The sequence below is a fragment of the Argopecten irradians genome, chromosome 7 (assembly GCF_041381155.1).
Source record: "Argopecten irradians isolate NY chromosome 7, Ai_NY, whole genome shotgun sequence".
Lineage (NCBI taxonomy): Eukaryota > Metazoa > Mollusca > Bivalvia > Pectinida > Pectinidae > Argopecten > Argopecten irradians.
The window spans coordinates 2,867,860-2,890,376 of NC_091140.1; the positions used below are offsets into that span (position 1 = coordinate 2,867,860).

General features: G+C 35.6%; 1 protein-coding gene across 6 annotated transcripts in view; it reads right to left on the reverse strand.

Annotated features, from left to right (window-relative positions):
• The window catches only part of LOC138327145 (uncharacterized), a 129,906-nt gene that overhangs the window by 72,736 nt on the left and 34,653 nt on the right, over positions 1-22,517 (reverse strand). For 3 of the 6 annotated variants that reach the window (XM_069273134.1, XM_069273132.1, XM_069273129.1), the window contains exons 2-3: positions 5,022-5,165; positions 3,037-3,310 (exon numbers count right to left, since the gene is read on the reverse strand). In XM_069273134.1, coding sequence (XP_069129235.1) covers positions 3,037-3,310; positions 5,022-5,165 — 418 coding nt within the window. Of the gene's footprint in view, positions 1-3,036; positions 3,311-5,021; positions 5,166-6,380; positions 6,553-21,646; positions 21,677-22,517 lie in introns of those variants that run through there. The other 3 variants (XM_069273130.1, XM_069273128.1, XM_069273131.1) reach the window with 3 other exon arrangements.

Below are 22,517 nucleotides of genomic sequence, written 5' to 3' on the forward strand. Positions count from 1 at the left end.
TTACAGTGATCGTGAAGGTGCATGTTATTTTTTTATTATTTTCTTTTAGTGACAGTTATAAGATAAAAATATGATAGAAATTTGAGGGAGTGGGGTTTAGGTCTTCAAGTTCTGTTTTTAGGATATGTGACTTGAAGACCTCTAGTGTAGTGCTTTGTACTGTAGCCACCGGTAGGATGTTCCATTGTTTAATTGTGTGTGGAAAAAATGAGTGTTTGAATATGTCCTTGGTGGCAGCTATATGTCTATATGTGAATGGGTGTGATTGTCTCGTCCTGAAGTCTGTCAGATTGAGAATTTGACTATAGTTTATTGCCACATGATGGTGTATGATTTTATAAAATAAAATTAAACGTGTTCTTGTTCTGCGTGTTTGTAGTGAGGTCCAGTTGAGGTTTTCCATCATGTCTTGTACTGACTGTACAATTAAGAGATATTGAATTAATTTTAATGTTGATTTGGGTGAATTATTACAGAATTAAATAATTATTTTTTTTTCTAAATTAATTATTGATGCATCATTGTCTTCAAAAAAAAAAAATATTACCAATGTTTAAAATTTCTTAACAATAATAAAAGATATATTAAAACTGATCTATTGAATAAATTAAATCAGGGAGTACACTCAGATTTTTGTGTTATATCTCCATAACATAAAAAATCTATACAAGTTAATCCTTAAATAGTATTTCTGTTTTTGTTGCATTCTATTTATTTTAATTTCATGTTAATATAAAGAGAACATTAAACAAATTCTAAATCATATAATCAGATTCAATTTTTAAATAACATAAAACACCATGCATTCAATTTGTAGATTAAAATAGAATTTCATTAATCTACAGTAATCAATTAGTAGTCTTAAAATTATCTCCCCTGACCGAGATTTCAAAAGCATATCATTGATGTTTGTGAACTCAACATGTCAAAAAATCTAACTGGACATTAGTTTTATTTTTAAGATTGAAAATGTAGTGATCAAAATTAACAATCACATTTTTTTTTTTCTTTTTTTTTTGTATTTTAAATCAATTTTAAGTACATAGAACTGCATTTGCTCATTTCATTTGAAGGGGAGACAATTCAAACATTAGATTTTGGAATTAATACATATTTATTAAAGTTGTATTTCTTGTAATTTTCACCATCACAAACTCTCATAAAACATACAATGTGTGAATATGGATGCTTATATATGATGGTTCAGATCCATGAAAGCACCAATATACTATTGACATAGTGGTAAATGTCACATGAAATATCATACATTTTGAAAGAACCGCCACAGTCAACGGCATGTTTCAAACTTTCGGGTGATATCCGAAAACCGAGTTGCATCTTGTGATTGACATCAGTGATACCTGTAGAGATTGGAACCTCCCGAGCCGTATCACTTGGTCAATATCAGCAATACCTGCACAGATCGGAATAGATCGGACCATTTCAGATACTTCCAAGCTATTTTAAACTTGTACATGCTAAAAATCAATATTATATTTTAACTGTTTAATAACTTTGCAAATATGAACTTTTAAAAATTCAGTAAATATCGAAAGTTTTAAACTTAGAAAGGCGTTGAAAAAAATGTAGAACACTTTAAATACTTTTTCTATGCCAAAAATACAACAAGTCACAGACCATACAACTTTAAGAAATAGAATACATGTAAACAGAAAATATACCATATTCCATCACACATATATATTTTCATTTTATAAAGATGTCTTTTCCCATAAATAAGATGGAAAACTAGTTGCATGACCATGAGTCCTAGGTTCAATCTCCAGAATAATGATACTCTACTTTATCTAACATGTAGTAAAATCAAATGTAAGACTCTTCGAATAATAACAAAAAATTATATTGTACATCAAATGAACACTTGTGAATAACAGACCTACAAAAAAAGTATGAATCCGTAACCTATGAGTCAGAGCTGTGAGGTGATAAAATCTACAGGTCCATAGATAATCGGTGAAGTGCGACACTCGGAACAATCAATATATACATGTCAGCCCCTTTGTTATCAACAGGTATGGTACGGACCTCTTACCACGCTGAGTAGGGTCATATCAGTCTTTTGGTCTTATACAAAACAAACTCAAAATATCTTAAAAAAGAAAACCTGGCTGGTAGTTCCCACTTACCAAAATATTTTGTAGCTAACAAAAGTTAAAACAGGGATTATCTCCCTTAGTTCAAGAGCTGAAACTGCCTGATTATGTGTAAAGGTGTCTTGACCTTTTAATTCTGGTCTTAATCAGTTCTAGGTATATATTTGATCATCTTTAAAGTTGTCTTTATGAGTATATTAGCACCCTATTTTTCTCTACTTCAAATGTTTCCTTTTTCATTTTGAGATATTGGATATTCTGATTATCACTTAATAAGTTGAAATTCATATGTTACACTCGTTTCTATTGGTTAGATCTTTGAGGTTATTTTTTCGTAGACCGCAAGAATTGTATGTCACCTATTGTGACGTCTTAAATATAAAACTTTTTCGCGGGAATTTTTAAAGCGGCACAGTCATTGGCCAATTTGAGTTATTGGATAAGATATCAATGCACCACAACTCAATTTGTTTTATTGTAAAGGTATATGTAAATTTACGGAAATTTATGCCTGATTAGTACCTGATTGAGTTATCTGTATTAAGTTTTAAGCATTATTCTCAATATCTTTTGAGGTTATGAAGTCATAGACAAAAAACGGGCGGACATTTTTTTTCATAGACGCTTCACATCTATGAAGAATGTCCTTCCGTTTTTTGTCTATGACTTCATAACCCCAAAAGATATTGAGAATAATGCTTAATTGTTTTTTCACAATACAAAGTGATATTTTTAACTGTGATATGTGTAGTATTCCATCTTTAATACTAGGGGGGATAATCTAATATCAGAATTTGGCAAAGAACTTGGATAAGGTAGCTAGTATTATACAAATATATACATACCTTCTTTCCATTCGGTATGCTGAAATCTTATTTGATACGCATATTTGAAAAATATGTGTATATTTTAGAAAATTTACCTGATAGATTGTTTTTCCATCGTACACGTTTCTTTGTTTTCTTAGTACGCTCCACAAATATCGCTTCATCTTCACTTTCCATTGATTCGGAATCTGAAAGGATCCGTTCATTGGCTTCAATGTCAAAGCGCCATTCCTCATAAAATTTTCTACACTGAAACTCAGTACTGTCCAAGAAGTAGGATTCATCGTCGACTAACGCCTGGAACTTACAGCCGGTCAGCTCCGACAGATTACCAGGTTCTGGGAGAACTATCACAGAAGGGCCTTGGTCCTGTCAACAAACAAAGGGAGATAATTTTAGTACAGGATAAATATAAATGAGCTATTTGTAGAACTCATGGTGCCAGGGTTTGTTGTATTTGCTAACTAAGACAATATAGGGTTATACTTTTGCTGATATTGGGGCAACCTCAAAACACATTGGGCCAAGTTTTTTTTTACTGATATTGGGGCAGCCTCAAAACACTTTGGGCCAAGTTTTTTTTTACTGATATTAGACCAGCCTCAGAACTCTTTGGGCCAAGTTTTTTTTTACTGATATTAGACCAGCCTCAGAACTCTTTGGGCCAAGTTTTTTTTTACTGATATTAGACCAGCCTCAGAACTCTTTGGGCCAAGTTTTTTTTTACTGATATTGGGGCAACCTCAGAACACATAGGGCCAAAGTTTTTTTTTACTGATATTAGACCAGCCTCAGAACTCTTTGGGCCAAGTTTTTTTTTACTGATATTAGACCAGCCTCAGAACTCTTTGGGCCAGACGTATATTTACTGATATTAGACCAGCCTCAGAACTCTTTGGGCCAAGTTTTTTTTTACTGATATTAGACCAGCCTCAGAACTCTTTGGGCCAGACGTATATTTACTGATATTAGACCAGCCTCAGAACTCTTTGGGCCAAGTTTTTTTTTACTGATATTAGACCAGCCTCAGAACTCTTTGGGCCAGACGTATATTTACTGATATTAGACCAGCCTCAGAACTCTTTGGGCCAAGTTTTTTTTTACTGATATTAGACCAGCCTCAGAACTCTTTGGGCCGGACGTATATTTACTGATATTAGACCAGCCTCAGAACTCTTTGGGCCAGACGTATATTTACTGATATTAGACCAGCCTCAGAACTCTTTGGGCCAAGTTTTTTTTTACTGATATTAGACCAGCCTCAGAACTCTTTGGGCCAGACGTATATTTACTGATATTAGACCAGCCTCAGAACTCTTTGGGCCAAGTTTTTTTTTACTGATATTAGACCAGCCTCAGAACTCTTTGGGCCAGACGTATATTTACTGATATTAGACCAGCCTCAGAACTCTTTGGGCCAAGTTTTTTTTTACTGATATTAGACCAGCCTCAGAACTCTTTGGGCCAGACGTATTTTTACTGATATTAGACCAGCCTCAGAACTCTTTGGGCCAGACGTATTTTTACTGATATTAGACCAGCCTCAGAACTCTTTGGGCCAAGTTTTTTTTTACTGATATTAGACCAGCCTCAGAACTCTTTGGGCCAGAGTTATATTTACTGATATTAGACCAGCCTCAGAACTCTTTGGGCCAGAGTTATATTTACTGATATTAGACCAGCCTCAGAACTCTTTGGGCCAAGTTTTTTTTTACTGATATTAGACCAGCCTCAGAACTCTTTGGGCCAGACGTATATTTACTGATATTAGACCAGCCTCAGAACTCTTTGGGCCAAGTTTTTTTTTACTGATATTAGACCAGCCTCAGAACTCTTTGGGCCAGACGTATATTTACTGATATTAGACCAGCCTCAGAACTCTTTGGGCCAGACGTATATTTACTGATATTAGACCAGCCTCAGAACTCTTTGGGCCAGAGTTATATTTACTGATAATAATAGCCTTAGAACAACATGAATCAAATGGTAAATTACTCATAATTTAACTGTTGACCATTTCTACAGTGACCTGTAAATTTTCCCTGGTATGCCTCACTCTGTTCGAGATAAAAACATTTACCATTCTGATAGGATCCGTGTCGCTCTCATCATCGGAGATATGGAATGATGGGAAGTATCCGTCTTCACTGTCTGAGTCGGAAAGATGGAATTTTGAACTTCTGTTTAGATTTACATCGACAGCAGGCAAAATGTCCGCCATCATCTGTAAAGACAAAAGTCAACACTATAATTAGTACATGTTATTTGTTTTATTTATTCCACATTTTTATGTCATATTAATCAAATATGACTGATCACCCTCATTATCCCAGGATCCCCATCTTACACCACAAATACAGATACCACAGACAACAAAGGGTTGGGGCTGAAATTATTTTTGATATCAGTAAACACAATCTGGTCTTTTATTGTTCATATACAACTATTCTAGTCTATTTCATTTCGATATTATCCCAGTTGGGGTTATCTTTATTATTATTGAAATCAGAATTTAAAGAGCATTTTCACATACCCTACAACCTTATATGAATCTCTCACACCCCAAAGAAAGTTTGCATGAAATCTTCCAGTTTACATATTTCTGGCCACCAGTCTGTAGAATTTATTAAAAAATTCATTGATAATTTTTTTGTTTTTGGTTTCAAACAAGGGGGAGATAATTTAATATTAGACCTCTGCAAAGAAAATCTCATCAACTTCTGCTGTAATGTTTATCATATTTATCTCCCTTTGGCCACCAACATTCATCAGTATGGCACATTTCATGATTATCTCCCTTTGACTGCTGGTAAGGCTACTTCCTTTGACCAATATAGTGTTATCTTCGCAAAAAAACACCACCTAATAGCATTATGCTTGGCATGGCCAATGGAAAACTAGATGTGCACTTAAAACAAAAGCTACCAAGCATTCAGCCAATATTTTCTTTCACACTTGAAATGTTAATTACCACCAAGTCAATGAGAACAATGAGACAACCAGATTTGTATGTCAAACACCCAATAGTTAATTTCCTATGATTGGTTTGATAAGTCTGTAGATCCCAATGGCTGATGTTTACTACTAATTGTGAATATTGTTATGATTCCTTTGGTTTATGCAGTCTTATCACTTCCCCACCGGGAATCATTCTAATACATGTACCGAGAACAATAGTTGCCACATTTGTAGGTGTCATAGTTATCTGAATGTATGCAGTATTTCTAAAGCATTAATTTTTGCTTCATATTAATTAAAAAAAGCATTGAAGAGTAATCTTCAGACTTTTACTATAAACCACTTTTTTTCAAGATCCAAATTATGTGAGGGAGTTCAAATGAAAATTCTTCTGTTTCGGCAATAAGTGTATTAAAATACTTAATTACAAAATATGTTAATGTACCTAAAAGTCTTTATGTTTAAATTGATGAAGACTTACATGAAATATAGTGTCTGCAAAAATAACGTGGTGCACTGTCCATCGTTCATCCTGGTCCATTTTTAACCATACCTGTCAATACTTTTCCCATGTACACCTAACCATGACATGAATCTCACCGACTTCTGTAGTCTACCTGTGTCCCTTTTATACAGTATCTCTGTACTTCAACACATTCTTCCAACACAGGGGTAGCCTTTTGGAAATTTTTAAATATAATATGATTACTTAAGAATTGATTTCACACCAAACTTCCAGCGCTTTTGTGTGTGTATCCTTCGTCAGGTAGACGATTGTGCAGCGTTGTGTACACTTCAGCTGTTTATGCCCACAAGTAACAATACTCCCACATCTTGATTACATAATTATACAAACTTCAAGCTTTTAAAAATACAAGTGGCCGACAGTCTATCTTCAAGTGTGTCCTTGACCTTATCAAGTTGCACTCTGACTCAGGTAAAACTACCCACGTTTCTGTCAGTTTGTGAAAAATTTAAATAACCAACATAATAAGAAAGGTCGCTTATCACTTACGAAAAGGAAAGACTCCTTCATTTTATATTTTGCTTTATACTAAAATAAAACCATCCGTTATATAAGAGAATCTGCAGGTATGATAAATCCTATGTAGACAGGTAAATCTAACTCTTTACACACAGGTAATATGTTTTCCCTACACTGTATATTGGGTAAATTTTGCTGGTGTTTTAGTTTTGCTATAAATTCAAGAATCCACAATGATTTCATTCTCAGTCGATACATTACAGAGAAAAGATAACTATTATATTGTCGTCACCTGAATCCACAATGATTTCACTCTCAGTTGATACAGAGAAAACATTACTATTATATTGTTGTCACCTGAATCCACAATGATTTCACTCTCAGTCGATACAGAGAAAACATTACTATTATATTGTTGTCACCTGAATCCACAATGATTTCACTCTCAGTCGATACAGAGAAAACATTACTATTATATTGTTGTCACCTGAATCCACAATGATTTCACTCTCAGCCGATACATTACAGAGAAAAGATTACTATTGTATTGTTGTCACCTGAATCCACAATGATTTCACTCTCAGTTGATACAGAGAAAACATTACTATTATATTGTTGTCACATAAATCCACAATGATTTCACTCTCAGTTGATACAGAGAAAACATTACTATTATATTGTTGTCACCTGAATCCACAATGATTTCACTCTCAGTTGATACAGAGAAAACATTACTATTATATTGTTGTCACCTGAATCCACAATGATTTCACTCTCAGTCGATACAGAGAAAACATTACTATTATATTGTTGTCACATGAATCCACAATGATTTCGCTCTCAGTCGATACAGAGAAAACATTACTATTATATTGTTGTCACCTGAATCCACAATGATTTCACTCTCAGTCGATACAGAGAAAACATTACTATTATATTGTTGTCACCTGAATCCACAATGATTTCACTCTCAGTCGATACAGAGAAAACATTACTATTATTATATTGTTGTCACCTGAATCCACAATGATTTCACTCTCAGTTGATACAGAGAAAACATTACTATTATATTGTTGTCACATGAATCCACAATGATTTCACTCTCAGTCGATACATTACAGAGAAAACATTACTATTATATTGTTGTTCACCTGAATCCACAATGATTTCACTCTCAGTTGATACAGAGAAAACATTACTATTATATTGTTGTCACCTGAATCCACAATGATTTCACTCTCAGTCGATACAGAGAAAACATTACTATTATATTGTTGTCACCTGAATCCACAATGATTTCACTCTCAGTCGATACATTACAGAGAAAACATTACTATTATATTGTTGTCACCATTAAAACTTTATTGCATCTACTTGAATCGGTACACCACAAAATTTATCTCCCCCCTCCCAAAAATGGACCCCTGGACCCCGCAAATTAAAACCCTATACAGTATAAGAATAATTTGGACAAGCATGATTTATCCTAAGCAGAGACAACTGTCTTTTTATGGGTACCAGATAATAAACAGGTAGCATTTGTTCTCTGTAGACAGGTAAAACTTTTGAAGTGTGTACAATTGCAATTCATCCACAGGTACAATGTATTTTTGATTTACAGACAAATACATTCTGTCCTCACCTACATGTATGTTACAAGTAATTAATGCACAGTAATGCTATCTCATATTTATGGGTATATTTATATCTTATATAGACAATAAGTATTTTTTATTTCCTTTACAAACACGTAAATCTTTGTTCACAGGTAAAATTTATCCTTAATAGACAGGTAAGATATGATCTTTATTGACAAGCATCAGTCCGACATGATTTGTAACCCTGGTAAATACTAGCCACAATATACCTCTTGGCCAGAGAGAACTTCTCTTTAGTTTGATTTGTAACCCTGGTAAAAACTAGCCACAATATATATCTCTGCTAAAGAGGTACATCTCTTTAGCTCGACTAGTTGTTCATCAGACTATGCCATGGTTGTAACCCTGATGAATACTAGCTGCTATACTTTAGCTGGATCAGTTGAGCGTGGTACCAGAGAGACAGAGGTTCTAAGTTTGATCCCTAGCGGAGGCAGTGACTAGGTTGATGTGAAATGCTGCACTCTGTTATATGATTATAATGAAATTGTTTGTACTTTTCCCTATATGCTTCACTTGCTTTACATTGGGATGAAATAAAACTACAAACCAGCATTATTAAAATAAAGATAATGCTTGTATGTAATTGTAAACCCGTGCGATGTGATTGGACTGGGTCGATCATCGATGACCAGGTAGTGTTCGATAGTCCGGATTCAATTCCCGTCTGTCGATCCCTACATTTTCTCCTCTCCTATTGCACTTGGCTGTATTTTGATATTGCACCTTTACATTCTATATGTAGTTAGATTTATACCAGGCTGTCTCTGGCTATCTAAAACAACAGACTAGTACACGTCTGGTCGAATTGTCCTATGTAAACCTGTTAACTGATAATGATGATTGGTCATGAGAATTTTATACTGCCTGATAAATCAATAAATAGCACAATATCACAAACGTTGACCAACTTTACAGCTATCTGGTGTAAATAGAGCTCAGGTATGTCACATGATATAATAACAAGGTCAATGTGGGGGAAAATCCTACTGTGCTGTATGATTTTGACATATTTACCTGACCTTTGACATCGACAACTATATTACTATGTATCTCAGGTTTTCATCGATTTATTTCCCTTAAAAACACAATATTAATGCTTAGTTACTGTTTATCATTGTACTGCAAATATCATATGAATCTTGTTGTGTCTCTGGTGTTCCATGAATCTTGTTTTTCTTGCCAGGGTGTGTATATAATATATATATATATTGCAGACATTCCATGAATTTTATTTTTCTCTCGTCGGGTGTACAGTTTATAGCTGAAGAAAGCTATAGAAGTTTATATACACAGGTAATAGCCTCTATCTAGGTTACAGGTAATAAGATCACATCAAAGAAAGAAGGACAATATCAGAGAGTCTTGTTATCTTACAGAAATAACAATGGTCTATTGATACTGATGTTGTCATTCTGACCTACTACATCGTAATAAGCAATTGAGCAATATCGATGATGATAAGAAACCTTTCCAGAGCTGTTTAAATGGCTGCTGCCCAACATTCCATTTTGATGATCCTAATCTTGGGTTTGGTATGGTATGATTAGTTTAATGTCCTATAAACATTCAGGATTATTGAACGAAATGTCTGGAGTAGGAGGTTGAGAAAAGCTGGAGTTCCCAAAGAAAAACCTCAGACCTACTCCACATAGATTCGAGCCCGCAGTCTAGAGGTGGAGGTCTCGTAGTAATATCTAAGCACTCCACCACTCTAATTCTAGTCTTCCTTTGAAAGTGAATCATTATATGATCTTTGAAACATTTTAAAATACCAGCAACAAATCTTAGCAGTAATGTTTTCTTATCATTAATTATAAGGCAATATTCTCAACATTTTATTTTATGGATAACTATTTAGACACTGAAGAATACTGAAGAAAACTGAATGTTTGATCCTCATTGTTATTCAAAGTTGATGATAAATAATAATGATTTCATGGTTTGTATTACAGAAAAAACATTATTATGTAAATTATATCGAAAATAATATTATATGGAAACGGAATATGAAATAGCTGGATGTGCTAAGCTTACACCATTGGTAATGGAGATTAATGGACTCATTCTTATAGAAATTCTTTAAAGTGCATGTTGCATGGATCCCCGTAAAATACTAACAACATTGACCCTGAAAATTGAGTTAACAAGTTATAGATATTGATAGCAATTCCAAATTATTAATGCTCAAGTGTACACGCTAACAGCGTACAACTGTGTGTACGTCTGGTTGAAAAGAAACTCCAAATATCTGTTTTATGTCAACTCTAAACACTTACGTAGTAGGAATTCATCATTCCTAAAATAGTCTAATTAAATTTGATAATACTGTCCTACAAATTGTGTTTACTTAACTATTTCAATGATATTTAAGATCATTATATGCAAATTATAATTATCTGATCCCCAGAATGTCCCTTAAATGTCTTTTAACATGTGTTGATTTCGGCTAACACAGCACTTTAAACTCAGGTCACAATAGAATTTCTGTTGTGCATGAACCACATGTTATTTACATCTAGTTATTGGAAGTTAGAGTTAGATTACAACAACATATTCGCCATACATGTCATACTATAGAATAATCAAACAAAACGTCCATATAGCATGCTATGTATACTCTGATAAACGAACACTCTCATTTCTTTTGCTGAGTCAGCAATTTTGAAAATATTAAGTTCAAATGATGAGTTATGTAAAGTTATATAGGAGAGGCTTATTTGAGGATGTAAAATGCATCTAACACTAGGGAATAAGGCTTATTTGAGAATGTATAATGTATCTAACACTAGGGAATATGGTTTATTTGAGGAAATATATCTAACACTAAAGGGAATAAGGCTTATTTGAGGATGTAAAATGTATCTAACACTAGGGAATAAGGCTTATTTGAGAATGTATAATGTATCTAACACTAGGGAATAAGGCTTATTTGAGGATGTAAAATGTATCTAACACTAAAGGGAATAAGGCTTATTTGAGGATGTAAAATGTATCTAACACTAGAGAATAAGGTTTATTTGAGGATGTAAAATGTATCTAACACTAAAGGGATAAGGCTTATTTGAGGATGTAAAATGTATCTAACACTAGAGAATAAGGTTTATTTGAGGATGTAAAATGTATCTAACACTAGGGAATATGGTTTATTTGAGGAAATATATCTTGAGGAAATATATCTAACACTAAAGGGAATAAGGCTTATTTGAGGATGTAAAATGTATCTAACACTAGGGAATAAGGCTTATTTGAGGATGTAAAATGTATCTAACACTAAAGGGAATAAGGCTTATTTGAGGATGTAAAATGTATCTAACACTAGGGAATAAGGCTTATTTGAGGATGTAAAATGTATCTAACACTAGGGAATAAGGCTTATTTGAGGATGTAAAATGTATCTAACACTAGGGAATAAGGCTTATATTAGGATGTAAAATGTATCTAACACTAGGGAATAAGGCTTATTTGAGGATGTAAAATGTATCTAACACTAGGGAATAAGGCTTATATTAGGATGTAAAATGTATCTAACACTAGGGAATAAGGTTTATTTGAAAACAAATACAGTAAATAACACTTACACCATACAAACTTCACCTAGAATAAAGTAATCTAATTCACATATCGCGTGATACCCGATAACGTTTTTACGGGACTAGTATCTCCAGTGGTGAAAGGATGGGACTTATTTTAGGGTAAATACGGCGTGCCCCACCCATTCTAGTGTTGACGAGTGTCTTATTTTGACTTGACACCTGATAACGATTATGAGTGTCCTCCACGAGCTCCGCCCACCTGTAGGGCTATCTTTATTTACACTGCCCAAATCTAACTGCTACACAAATGGGTTAATAATTGCAACTGGTTGTACATCATATGGGACCATATAATGGCCGAGTGGTTAAGGTTGACTTCCCTGACTAACCCCCCTCCTCTAGGTAAACCCACATTGGGGAATGGCTACGTATATTAACAGTAGGTCAGTGGTTTTTCTCCTGATACTCCGTCTTTTCTCCGACCAATGGAGCCTATTGTGTCGTTACTGACAGTAAATGACTCTGACGGTAATAGAACACAAAACAAATGCAAGCAAACATTTAAGATAAAAGAATAAAACATTTTCAAGGAAAATCCAGAGGTAATTCTCATCATTCTATGCAGACAATTGAAGACTTTCACAAATGATCGTTACAGAGACAGGAGTTGTGTGTGTAATGAAGTCAATTACAGGCGACAATTAGGTAAGTACGCGACACTGATTAAAACCACTTGACTGATTATCGATAACGCAGACATCATACATACTTGTTGATTAAACGTAATGTTACATGTATACAGCCAAACTAGATTCTTTAGCTTGAAGTTGTAAAACTTCCTCTTATTGAAGTATTCAAGTAAGTTAATTAACTCATCCACCCCTGAAGACACATCTGAACTCTTCTAATTATTTGGCTGGGTCAGTTCACTATGAAATTTCAGGGGTGAGTGATTAAATATAGTAAGTTTATAGTATAAAGTTTGGTTATGACAAGCAAGATATTTCCAATTATATGAGACAGAGTGAAAGAAACATGATATAAAACATATACCTTGAAGTTGCCTGTCTGGTGGTGACCATCCAATATAAACAATAGGAAGAGATAACGTCCAGATTGATGTGATGTCATCTATCTACAGAGTCTAATCCATACAGGATGTGTCACAACCATATATGGGCATCCCCACTACAAAGGTGTGTCATAATAACAAGGCTGAGTAAATTCTGATGGTGATGACCTGTGACCTATAACCCTGGGGTCACCACTGTCACATCCTCTCCATCGTGACTTTTTATGGTAAGTGTATATATACCTGTACATTACCGTGCCCATTACCACCTGGACAGTGTATAGGTAATTAGGGGGATAGACTGTCCAGACTGTATGGACCAACATCAAAATCTCTACTGGTCGTCATGGTGACAGGATTTATTTATATCAAAGTCTATTATTTGTATATTAGTTTAGGATATAACCTATTCTCTGACGTATAGCCAATCCCAACCTTGTAAGATGTTAGCCAGACTATCATCATTAACCAAATTTGCTATTAGATTTGTTGGCTCAAATTGAATACGCTAAAGTAATGCATGTATAAGTGTATGTTAAAAGGAAGTCTAGCTTGGTATACATATATGCAACACTCAAGGAAAAATTTACTGGGACGTCTTCACAGAGCAGTTTATACGAGTACATAATCTTACGTAGCCAGATATTTTATCATGGAAAATGTTACCACTGACAGGGACATCAAATATTTGTTTTGATACAATAATTTTCAGCTGTGACTGGTGACTCGTACATTTATCAAGGGAGATAACTGCTATCTGTCTGGGATTGGAAGGTGTGTTCGAAATACATCACTTGTGATCAAATATTTATCTCGACAAAATCAATAAATCTTGTGTACAGAGTTTCCAATGGTTGGCGGGATGCATGCATGATGTCCTGGAAAAGCTAGAAAACAACTCGGTAAAAACATAAAACAATTGACATCTATCATAGTTTATCTTATCCCGTACTGAATAGTGGTTCTGGTGTAACCCTATACAGTGTTATTCCAAAAATTTATTTTCATTATAGAAATTATGTTGGACATTGCGGGGTTTCAAGATCCTTAAACAATGTGGGTAAAGTACAATTTACTGTTCACTATGACCCACCTTCCAGTAATTGTGACGTCATCATTTGAGGTGATTTTTGTGACGTCATAATCACCGGAAGTGGGACATGAAACCTCCGTATCAGGGCTAAAGAAGGCAACTAAGTGGTCACCTGTGGTTAAATGAGTTTGTTTCTATATTTCCAGCCCCTGCTGGACAATTTCTAATGAAGATATTGGCGAGTCTTCATATTGTAGTACTGTCCCACCGAAGCGACACATCACATCCATCTATACCATAATGTATAATAATGGTTTGGCCTGACTTCACGGTCAACTTTCTATGACAGTACACATATAAGATCAGAATCCCAATTTTCTATAAGGCTATGTATTGGATAAGTATCCAGGTACGTAGCCTTGGGAGGAATCAAATCCTACGAGGCTCCAGTACAGGCCAAGCCTTCAATACTTATGGTATTTACATTGAGGTCTATCTGGTATTGAGTTCAGAAAGAATTTTAACTATCAGTCGTATAGAACTGTACAAACTCATTGTAAGTTATATATATTAATATTACATAATCCTTTAATCCTTATGTCACTATGTACCTTAGTGTAAGTAATGGTAAGGAATGACCTCCAATCTCCAGTACATATAGGTAGACAGTATTAGCTATACACCTGTTATATTATACCTGTTATATTATACAAGTGTAGGTAATGCTATAAACCTGCCTATTATTTAGTGTTATAACATTGTAATATACTGTCTGGGACCTATTTAGCTCCTATAGGTTACATGTGTTGTATGTTAGACAGGTCCCTGGGGATTCTGGCACCTTGACCATGAACCACCTTGCATTATCATCAAACCTGTCTATAAGATCATTCACTAAGAAGTCCAATAGTAAAGCTGTGTTTTAAAACAGTTGTGGATTTCAAAGTTTACTTTAGACTTTACACATAGTACATGCACATGTACATCCAAGGTTTATAGTGAGACAAGGTATGACCTAAGTGCACTGTATGAACTTGAAACATTTCTGAATTACTCGATCATATGCATCCACTTATAATACATCAACCAAGATAAGACTAGGGAAATTGAGTTTTCTTTAATATCTTGAAGGAAAAAGTCAGTTTTGATCAAAACTCAGCTGTAAAAGTTACAAGGAGAAATCTTATACCCCTTCCTCGAAGTAAAAATAACCAGTTTTGTAACTTTATACGAGTCTCATGTCACAGGTAAACAGGATCAGTGTTGTAGAAAATCCTCACGATTTCTCTATCCACTGCTCGTATTATTTTCTTTATGTGTGACCAGAATCGGGGACTGTCAGTCTAGAACTAGTCTGTCATGTGTGTCTATTTTAGTACTCCCTACTTCTCTTGACAATCACACTGTTCTGGGATTAGGCCTAAAATCTCTTAAAAAAACTTCTGACTGCAATATTGTTCCAGAAGTCAGCTGTAAATTTAGTATTTAAATTAAAATTGCCTTCTATAAGCTAATCTTATCCAAGGATAGGCCAATGTTTATATAGAAATTGCACACTCCGCATTTTCTGTCGTGGAATCTATATGTGTATAAACATTTGTTATGAATTGTTATTAATTTGTTATGAATTCCTTCAGGTGTCAATTTTGATGTTGTGAATATAGAAACAAGCACCAACAACTTAATTATCATGCATATGCATTTATTCTGAGAAATGTTAAAGGTTTCCCTGATTTTTATTGTTTTATTCATCATTTAATTGTGTTTTGTCTTCATCATTTAGTTTTTCTTTGTCAATTGTGTTTGAATTTCACCTTATAACTTAACCTTGGGTCTACCAAAACCAATCTATATGTGTGTAAATATACAATACCTTTCCAGCTTTATCTAGTGTAATGTTAACTATTGTAGAGAATATAGAGATTGATGCTGCTGATGATGACAATGTCACAGGTGTAGTCAGGTGTGCAGCATTGAAGATCCTATCTAGTTTATGTACATATATAGATACAGTGTTCATGTAGCATTATCATGAATCATTAATTCTAATTGGTTTTTTTTATATATTGTATTATTTATCACTTACGGTATACAAATAACTGTATGTGGACCTTTTGTATTTATCTCATGGGAGAGGTGGAATTCCTGTACAATCAAACTGATAATAGTCACAAGAAACAAATAACCTTGACCTTGTTAACCATGCTAAAGTTACGACTGTTTCATTATGGTTAGATCAGAATTGTCTCCCTGTTAACGCTGGTTAGATCAGAGTTGTCTCCCTGTTAACCATGGTTAGATCAGAGTTGTCTCCCTGTTAACCCTGGTTAGATCAGTGTTGTCTCCCTGTTAACCATGGTTAGATCAGTGTTGTCTCCCTGTTAACCCTGGTTAGATCAGAGTTGTCTCCCTGTTAACCCTGGTTAGATCAGTGTTGTCTCCCTGTTAACCCTGGTTAGATCAGTGTTGTCTCCCTGTTAACCCTGGTTAGATAAGAGTTGTCTCCCTGTTAACCCTGGTTAGATAAGAGTTGTCTCCCTGTTAACCCTGGTTAGATCAGAGTTGTCTCCCTGTTAACCATGGTTAGATAAGAGTTGTCTCCCTGTTAACCCTGGTTAGATCAGAGTTGTCTCCCTGTTAACCCTGGTTAGATAAGAGTTGTCTCCCTGTTAACCCTGGTTAGATCAGAGTTGTCTCCCTGTTAACCCTGGTTAGATCAGAGTTGTCTCCCTGTTAACCCTGGTTAGATCAGAGTTGTCTCCCTGTTAACCATGGTTAGATAAGAGTTGTCTCCCTGTTAACCCTGGTTAGATCAGAGTTGTCTCCCTGTTAACCCTGGTTAGATCAGAGTTGTCTCCCTGTTAACCATGGTTAGATCAGAGTTGTCTCCCTGTTAACCCTGGTTAGATCAGTGTTGTCTCCCTGTTAACCATGGTTAGATCAGTGTTGTCTCCCTGTTAACCCTGGTTAGATAAGAGTTGTCTCCCTGTTAACCCTGGTTAGATCTGAGTTGTCTCCCTGTTAACCCTGGTTAGATCAGAGTTGTCTCCCTGTTAACCCTGGTTAGATCAGAGTTGTCTCCCTGTTTACCCTGGTTAGATCAGATTTGTCTCCCTGTTAACACTGGTTAGATCAGAGTTGTCTCCCTGTTAACCCTGGTTAGATCAGAGTTGTCTCCCTGTTAACCATGGTTAGATAAGAGTTGTCTCCCTGTTAACCCTGGTTAGATCTGAGTTGTCTCCCTGTTAACCCTGGTTAGATCAGAGTTGTCTCCCTGTTAACCCTGTTTAGATAAGAGTTGTCTTCCTGTTAACGCTGGTTAGATCAGAGTTGTCTCCCTGTTAACCCTGGTTAGATCAGAGTTGTCTCCCTGTTAACCATGGTTATTATTACTATCCTTGTTAATCATGCATAAATAGTTTCTAACATATTTTAAGTTAACTGTAGTGATTTTTGGAAATGAAAGTAATTTGGTACAAGAATTCCAATAATATTTTGTTATAAATCTTAACAGCTGTACATGATAATCTCACAGTAATTCAGGGCTTGTGGATCTGACTAACGATCATCCAGTTTTTATTTCACCAATAATAATATAGCAATGATTTATCACAAAGTAAATAGTCTATAAATAACCCTGGGAACACAAATCGTGTCCTCGCCTCACCGGGTGGATAACTTTATTGGTGTTTAGTCATGGTTATATAACGACACTGACCCGGGTCTGAGGCTTTGATAACAATAAATATTATACAGGTATAATACCTGTAACTTATTATAGCCATTCTAAGTAATACGTCTATAACTTATAATGGGTATTTTAGGTTATTAGTATATAATAGGTACTCTAGGTAGGGCACCCTCCACCCAGGCTTACTACGTACACATACTGTATAGATTCTATAGTCCGAGGTCTATTGATACTTCCTACAAATAACTACAGCTGTGTGATCACTATAATTATAATCAATTAAAATCTTATATCATAATTAGAAGCAATAGTATGAACAAATTCTTCCTTAACTATAGAAATATTGAAGTCACTGGCCATATTGTCTATTCAGCAGTATCTATAAACACTAATCCATCTTGATCTTTTTCCCCTTTATAGAAATGTCAGATCTCTTAGGAAAGTGTAATATTGACACTGACACAATACAGAGATTCAGTTGTGATCTGAATAGACTTAAATGATCTTACATCACACAAACATGTTTTATTTTTTAGCTGGACAGGGTCGATCATTGGAGACCAGATAGCTCATATCAGTACAGCATTTGACTGCAAGGTGTTCACATTTTCAGGGTTCGAACCCCAGCTGGATGGCTACAACTGTTCTTCTCAACCTTTTACAGTTGTCATCTTGCATTTATAATAATCTTTAATTACTAATATCACTCCTTCAAATAAACAATAAAATGTCTTTGACAGAATTTTGTCTTAACAATGTCTTCCAGGATCAAGTCATTATCTGCTGGTTAAACCAATACATGACCTGTCTTTGTTTGTTTAATGCTTTCATAGATTTCCTTCTTGGACATGAAGAGACAGAAAATTATCCTTGATCCCCTATGTTATGTCAGTATAGAATTAACATCATCTTAATCTGCTTTGAGTTGTGACATATTGCCCAGAGCTGAAACGGTCAAGAAATACAGGTATAACTACACAACTGTTACCCCAGGCCAACACAAATAAATACCGATAGCCTGAAATCTCTGATATCATGATGTGTAATAATCTATCATCAATCATGTATCTTATAAATCATCAGTTATTACTTAACAAACTGTCGTGTTAAATTGACCCCTTCATTTACCCCTGAAGGTGCATTTAGATTCCTGTGGTTCAAAGGCAGTAGTTGTTTATTTTGGAATTTCAGGGGCGAATAAGTTAATTCGACTTTAATGTTCAGGTACTTGAAGATAATTTACTTGAAGATAATTTGATAACTTTAATGATGAATTTTCATTGGTAGGCAGAGTCTTTTAATTTGTTTAAGTCACAATTTAGGTAACAGCTAGTACCCTAAGTAAGATGTCATATGGCAAGTATAGGAGATTTTAGGAGAATGTACGTCACAGCTGGTACACTAAGTAGGATGTCATATGGCAAGTATAGGAGATTTTAGGAGAATGTAGGTCACAGCTAGTAACCTAAGTAGGATGTCATATGACCAGTATAGGAGATTTTAGGAGAATGTAGGTCACAGCTAGTACCCTAAGTAGGATGTCATATGACCAGTATAGGAGATTTTAGGAGAATGTAGGTCACAGCTAGTACCCTAAGTAGGATGTCATATGACCAGTATAGGAGATTTTAGGAGAATGATTCATGTTTCAGATACGAGAAGATGCTGAAAGACATATGGGATAAGAGGGATATATAGACATATAGATAGGAAGGACAGACATGGATGGAGAGACAGACATGGCTAGGGGTGATACAGAAACACAAATAGAAGGATAGACATGGATGGAGAGACAGACATGGTTAGGGGTGACACAGAAACACAAATAGAAGGATAGACATGGATGGAGAGACAGACATGGCTAGGGTGTGACACAGAAACACAAATAGATGGAATAGACATGGATGGAGAGACAGACATGGTTAGGGGTGACACAGAAACACAAATAGAAGGATAGACATGGATGGAGAGACAGACATGGTTAGGAGTGATACAGAAACACAAATAGAAGGATAGACATGGATGGAGAGACAGACATGGTTAGGGGTGACACAGAAACACAAATAGAAGGATAGACATGGATGGAGAGACAGACATGGCTAGGGGTGACACAGAAACACAAATAGAAGGATAGACATGGATGGAGAGACAGACATGGTTAGGGGTGACACAGAAACACAAATAGAAGGATAGACATGGATGGAGAGACAGACATGGTTAGGGGTGACACAGAAACACAAATAGAAGGATAGACATGGATGGAGAGACAGACATATGGATTGTAAGAAAGACATGGGTTAGGAGTGAGATACAAAAACACTAATAGAAGGATAGACATGGATGGAGAGACAGACATGGCAAGGGGTGACACAGAAACACAAATAGAAGGATAGACATGGAAGGAGAGACAGACATGGTTAGGGGTGACACAGAAACACAAATAGAAGGATAGACATGGATGGAGAGACAGACATGGTTAGGGGCGACACAGAAACACAAATAGAAGGATAGACATGGATGGAGAGAGACAGACATGGTTAGGAGTGATATAGAAACACAAATAGAAGGATAGACATGGATGGAGAGACAGACATATGGATTGTAAGAAAAAGACATGGGTTAGGAGTGATACAGAAACACAAATAGAAGGATAGACATGGATGGAGAGACAGACATATGGATTGTAAGAAAAAGACATGGGTTAGGAGTGATACAGAAACACTAATAGAAGGATAGACATGGATGGAGAGACAGACATATGGATTGTAAGAAAGACATGGGTTAGGAGTGATACAGAAACACAAATAGAAGGATAGACATGGATGGAGAGACAGACATATGGATTGTAAGAAAGAAGACATGGGTTAGGAGTGATACAGAAACACTAATAGATGGATAGACATGGATGGAGAGACAGACATGGTTAGGAGTGATGCAGAAACACTATAGGGGTGACACTGAAACACAAATAGAAGGATAGACATAGATGGAGAGACAGACATAGGTTAGGAGTGATACAGAAACACTAATAGAAGGATAGACATGGATGGAGAGACAGACATGGTTAGGGTGATATAGAAACACAAATAGAAGGATAGACATGGATGGAGAGACAGACATATGGATTGTAAGAAAAAGACATGGGTTAGGAGTGATACAGAAACACTAATAGATGAGTAGACACACAATACAAACCTACAGTTTGACGTTGTTTATTTTGCGTATGTTCTATTTACAGACAGGGTCCTTTCAAGTTGTGCCAAATTGTGTTTTAGATGGTGAGGAGAGCAGGAGTATTTATAGTGGGACTTACAGATAACTATCCACCTGTATATGTGAGTACCTGGTACCTGTAACCACTCAGTCACCATGGCCCCTTCAAAACTTTTATTCCATTGTAGTAATGTATAATAACAAGGTACCACTGCATTATGATACTGATAGCTAAAATCTCCATCTGATATATGTAGTAAGACTTTCACCCCCAAAAGAGAACCAAGTTTTTATATTTTTATATTTATTTTACATGCAGAGCATCCTTCTTCCATCTCTTTTCAGTCACACCCCTAATCCTAATCTCTTTTTTATTGCCTTTCTATGTCCTTGGAGCCTTACACAGTTTCTATGGGTCATTTTATGGTGTGTTAACTCTCCGCAGAGGTTACTTCACTTAGATCTATCATCCAACTGGGGGAATCCCAATTATTTGTTTACATACAGGCTAAAAATATATCTGGCTCGGCAGCAAGCTTGAAGTCTACTCCGTACTTACCATCGGGTTATCCATGATTCCTAATAGGTACAGTTATAAATCCAAAGTAAGGAATTGTCACATATACAGAAGACTGAAGAAGAAATGATCTTACACATCCAATTGCTCTGACACACTGTCACTCTGCGTCATGCATGACAAACTCTCCCGACAACACGGTTCAGTGATTACCGTGTAAATATTTGTAGGTGTGTGACGTATGTGTGTTACTCTGTGTATGTATAGTGACCGTCACACATGTGTGAGAGACAGTTTTACACTTATATGACCCACACAGGTATCCCCCCTGGGCCCTATATACACATCTGTGGTCAGAGTAGATACTCCGCCTGTTCATTGAACATTTGTCATACCTAGGTGTTTCGGTGACTCGTCAATCCGTCAATGCACCTGCCCAGTGTATACCTGGACCAGAGCATTGTCAGATGCCTAATAACACATCACTTTAATGAAGACACCTTAAACTAGAACAGTAAAAATCTTAATGAGTCAATGCTAATTCATAAAGAATCAAATTTTATCTGGAACAGAGAAAAGTACTCCGTTTTACTAAGGTATGCTGGAGTGTACAGGTAAATCTCAGGGCCCTACAGGTGTATATGCCTACGTGACAGGTATAGAGTCGAATCATTGACAGGGATGGGGTTAGATCAAACGAATATCATCATGTCTATCAATTATAGTTCTTACAGACTTAATATCAAGTGATGAAATCATTGATTACAGGACAAAATCATGTAGTAACAGCTAGTATACAGTGGTCAGAGTTAAAGGCGAACATTTGATAATCGGTCTCCCAACACTTGATGGGAAATTCATTCTATGGATTAATTGGGTAGTAAATGGCCACAGAATTTTTAAGTAACATATC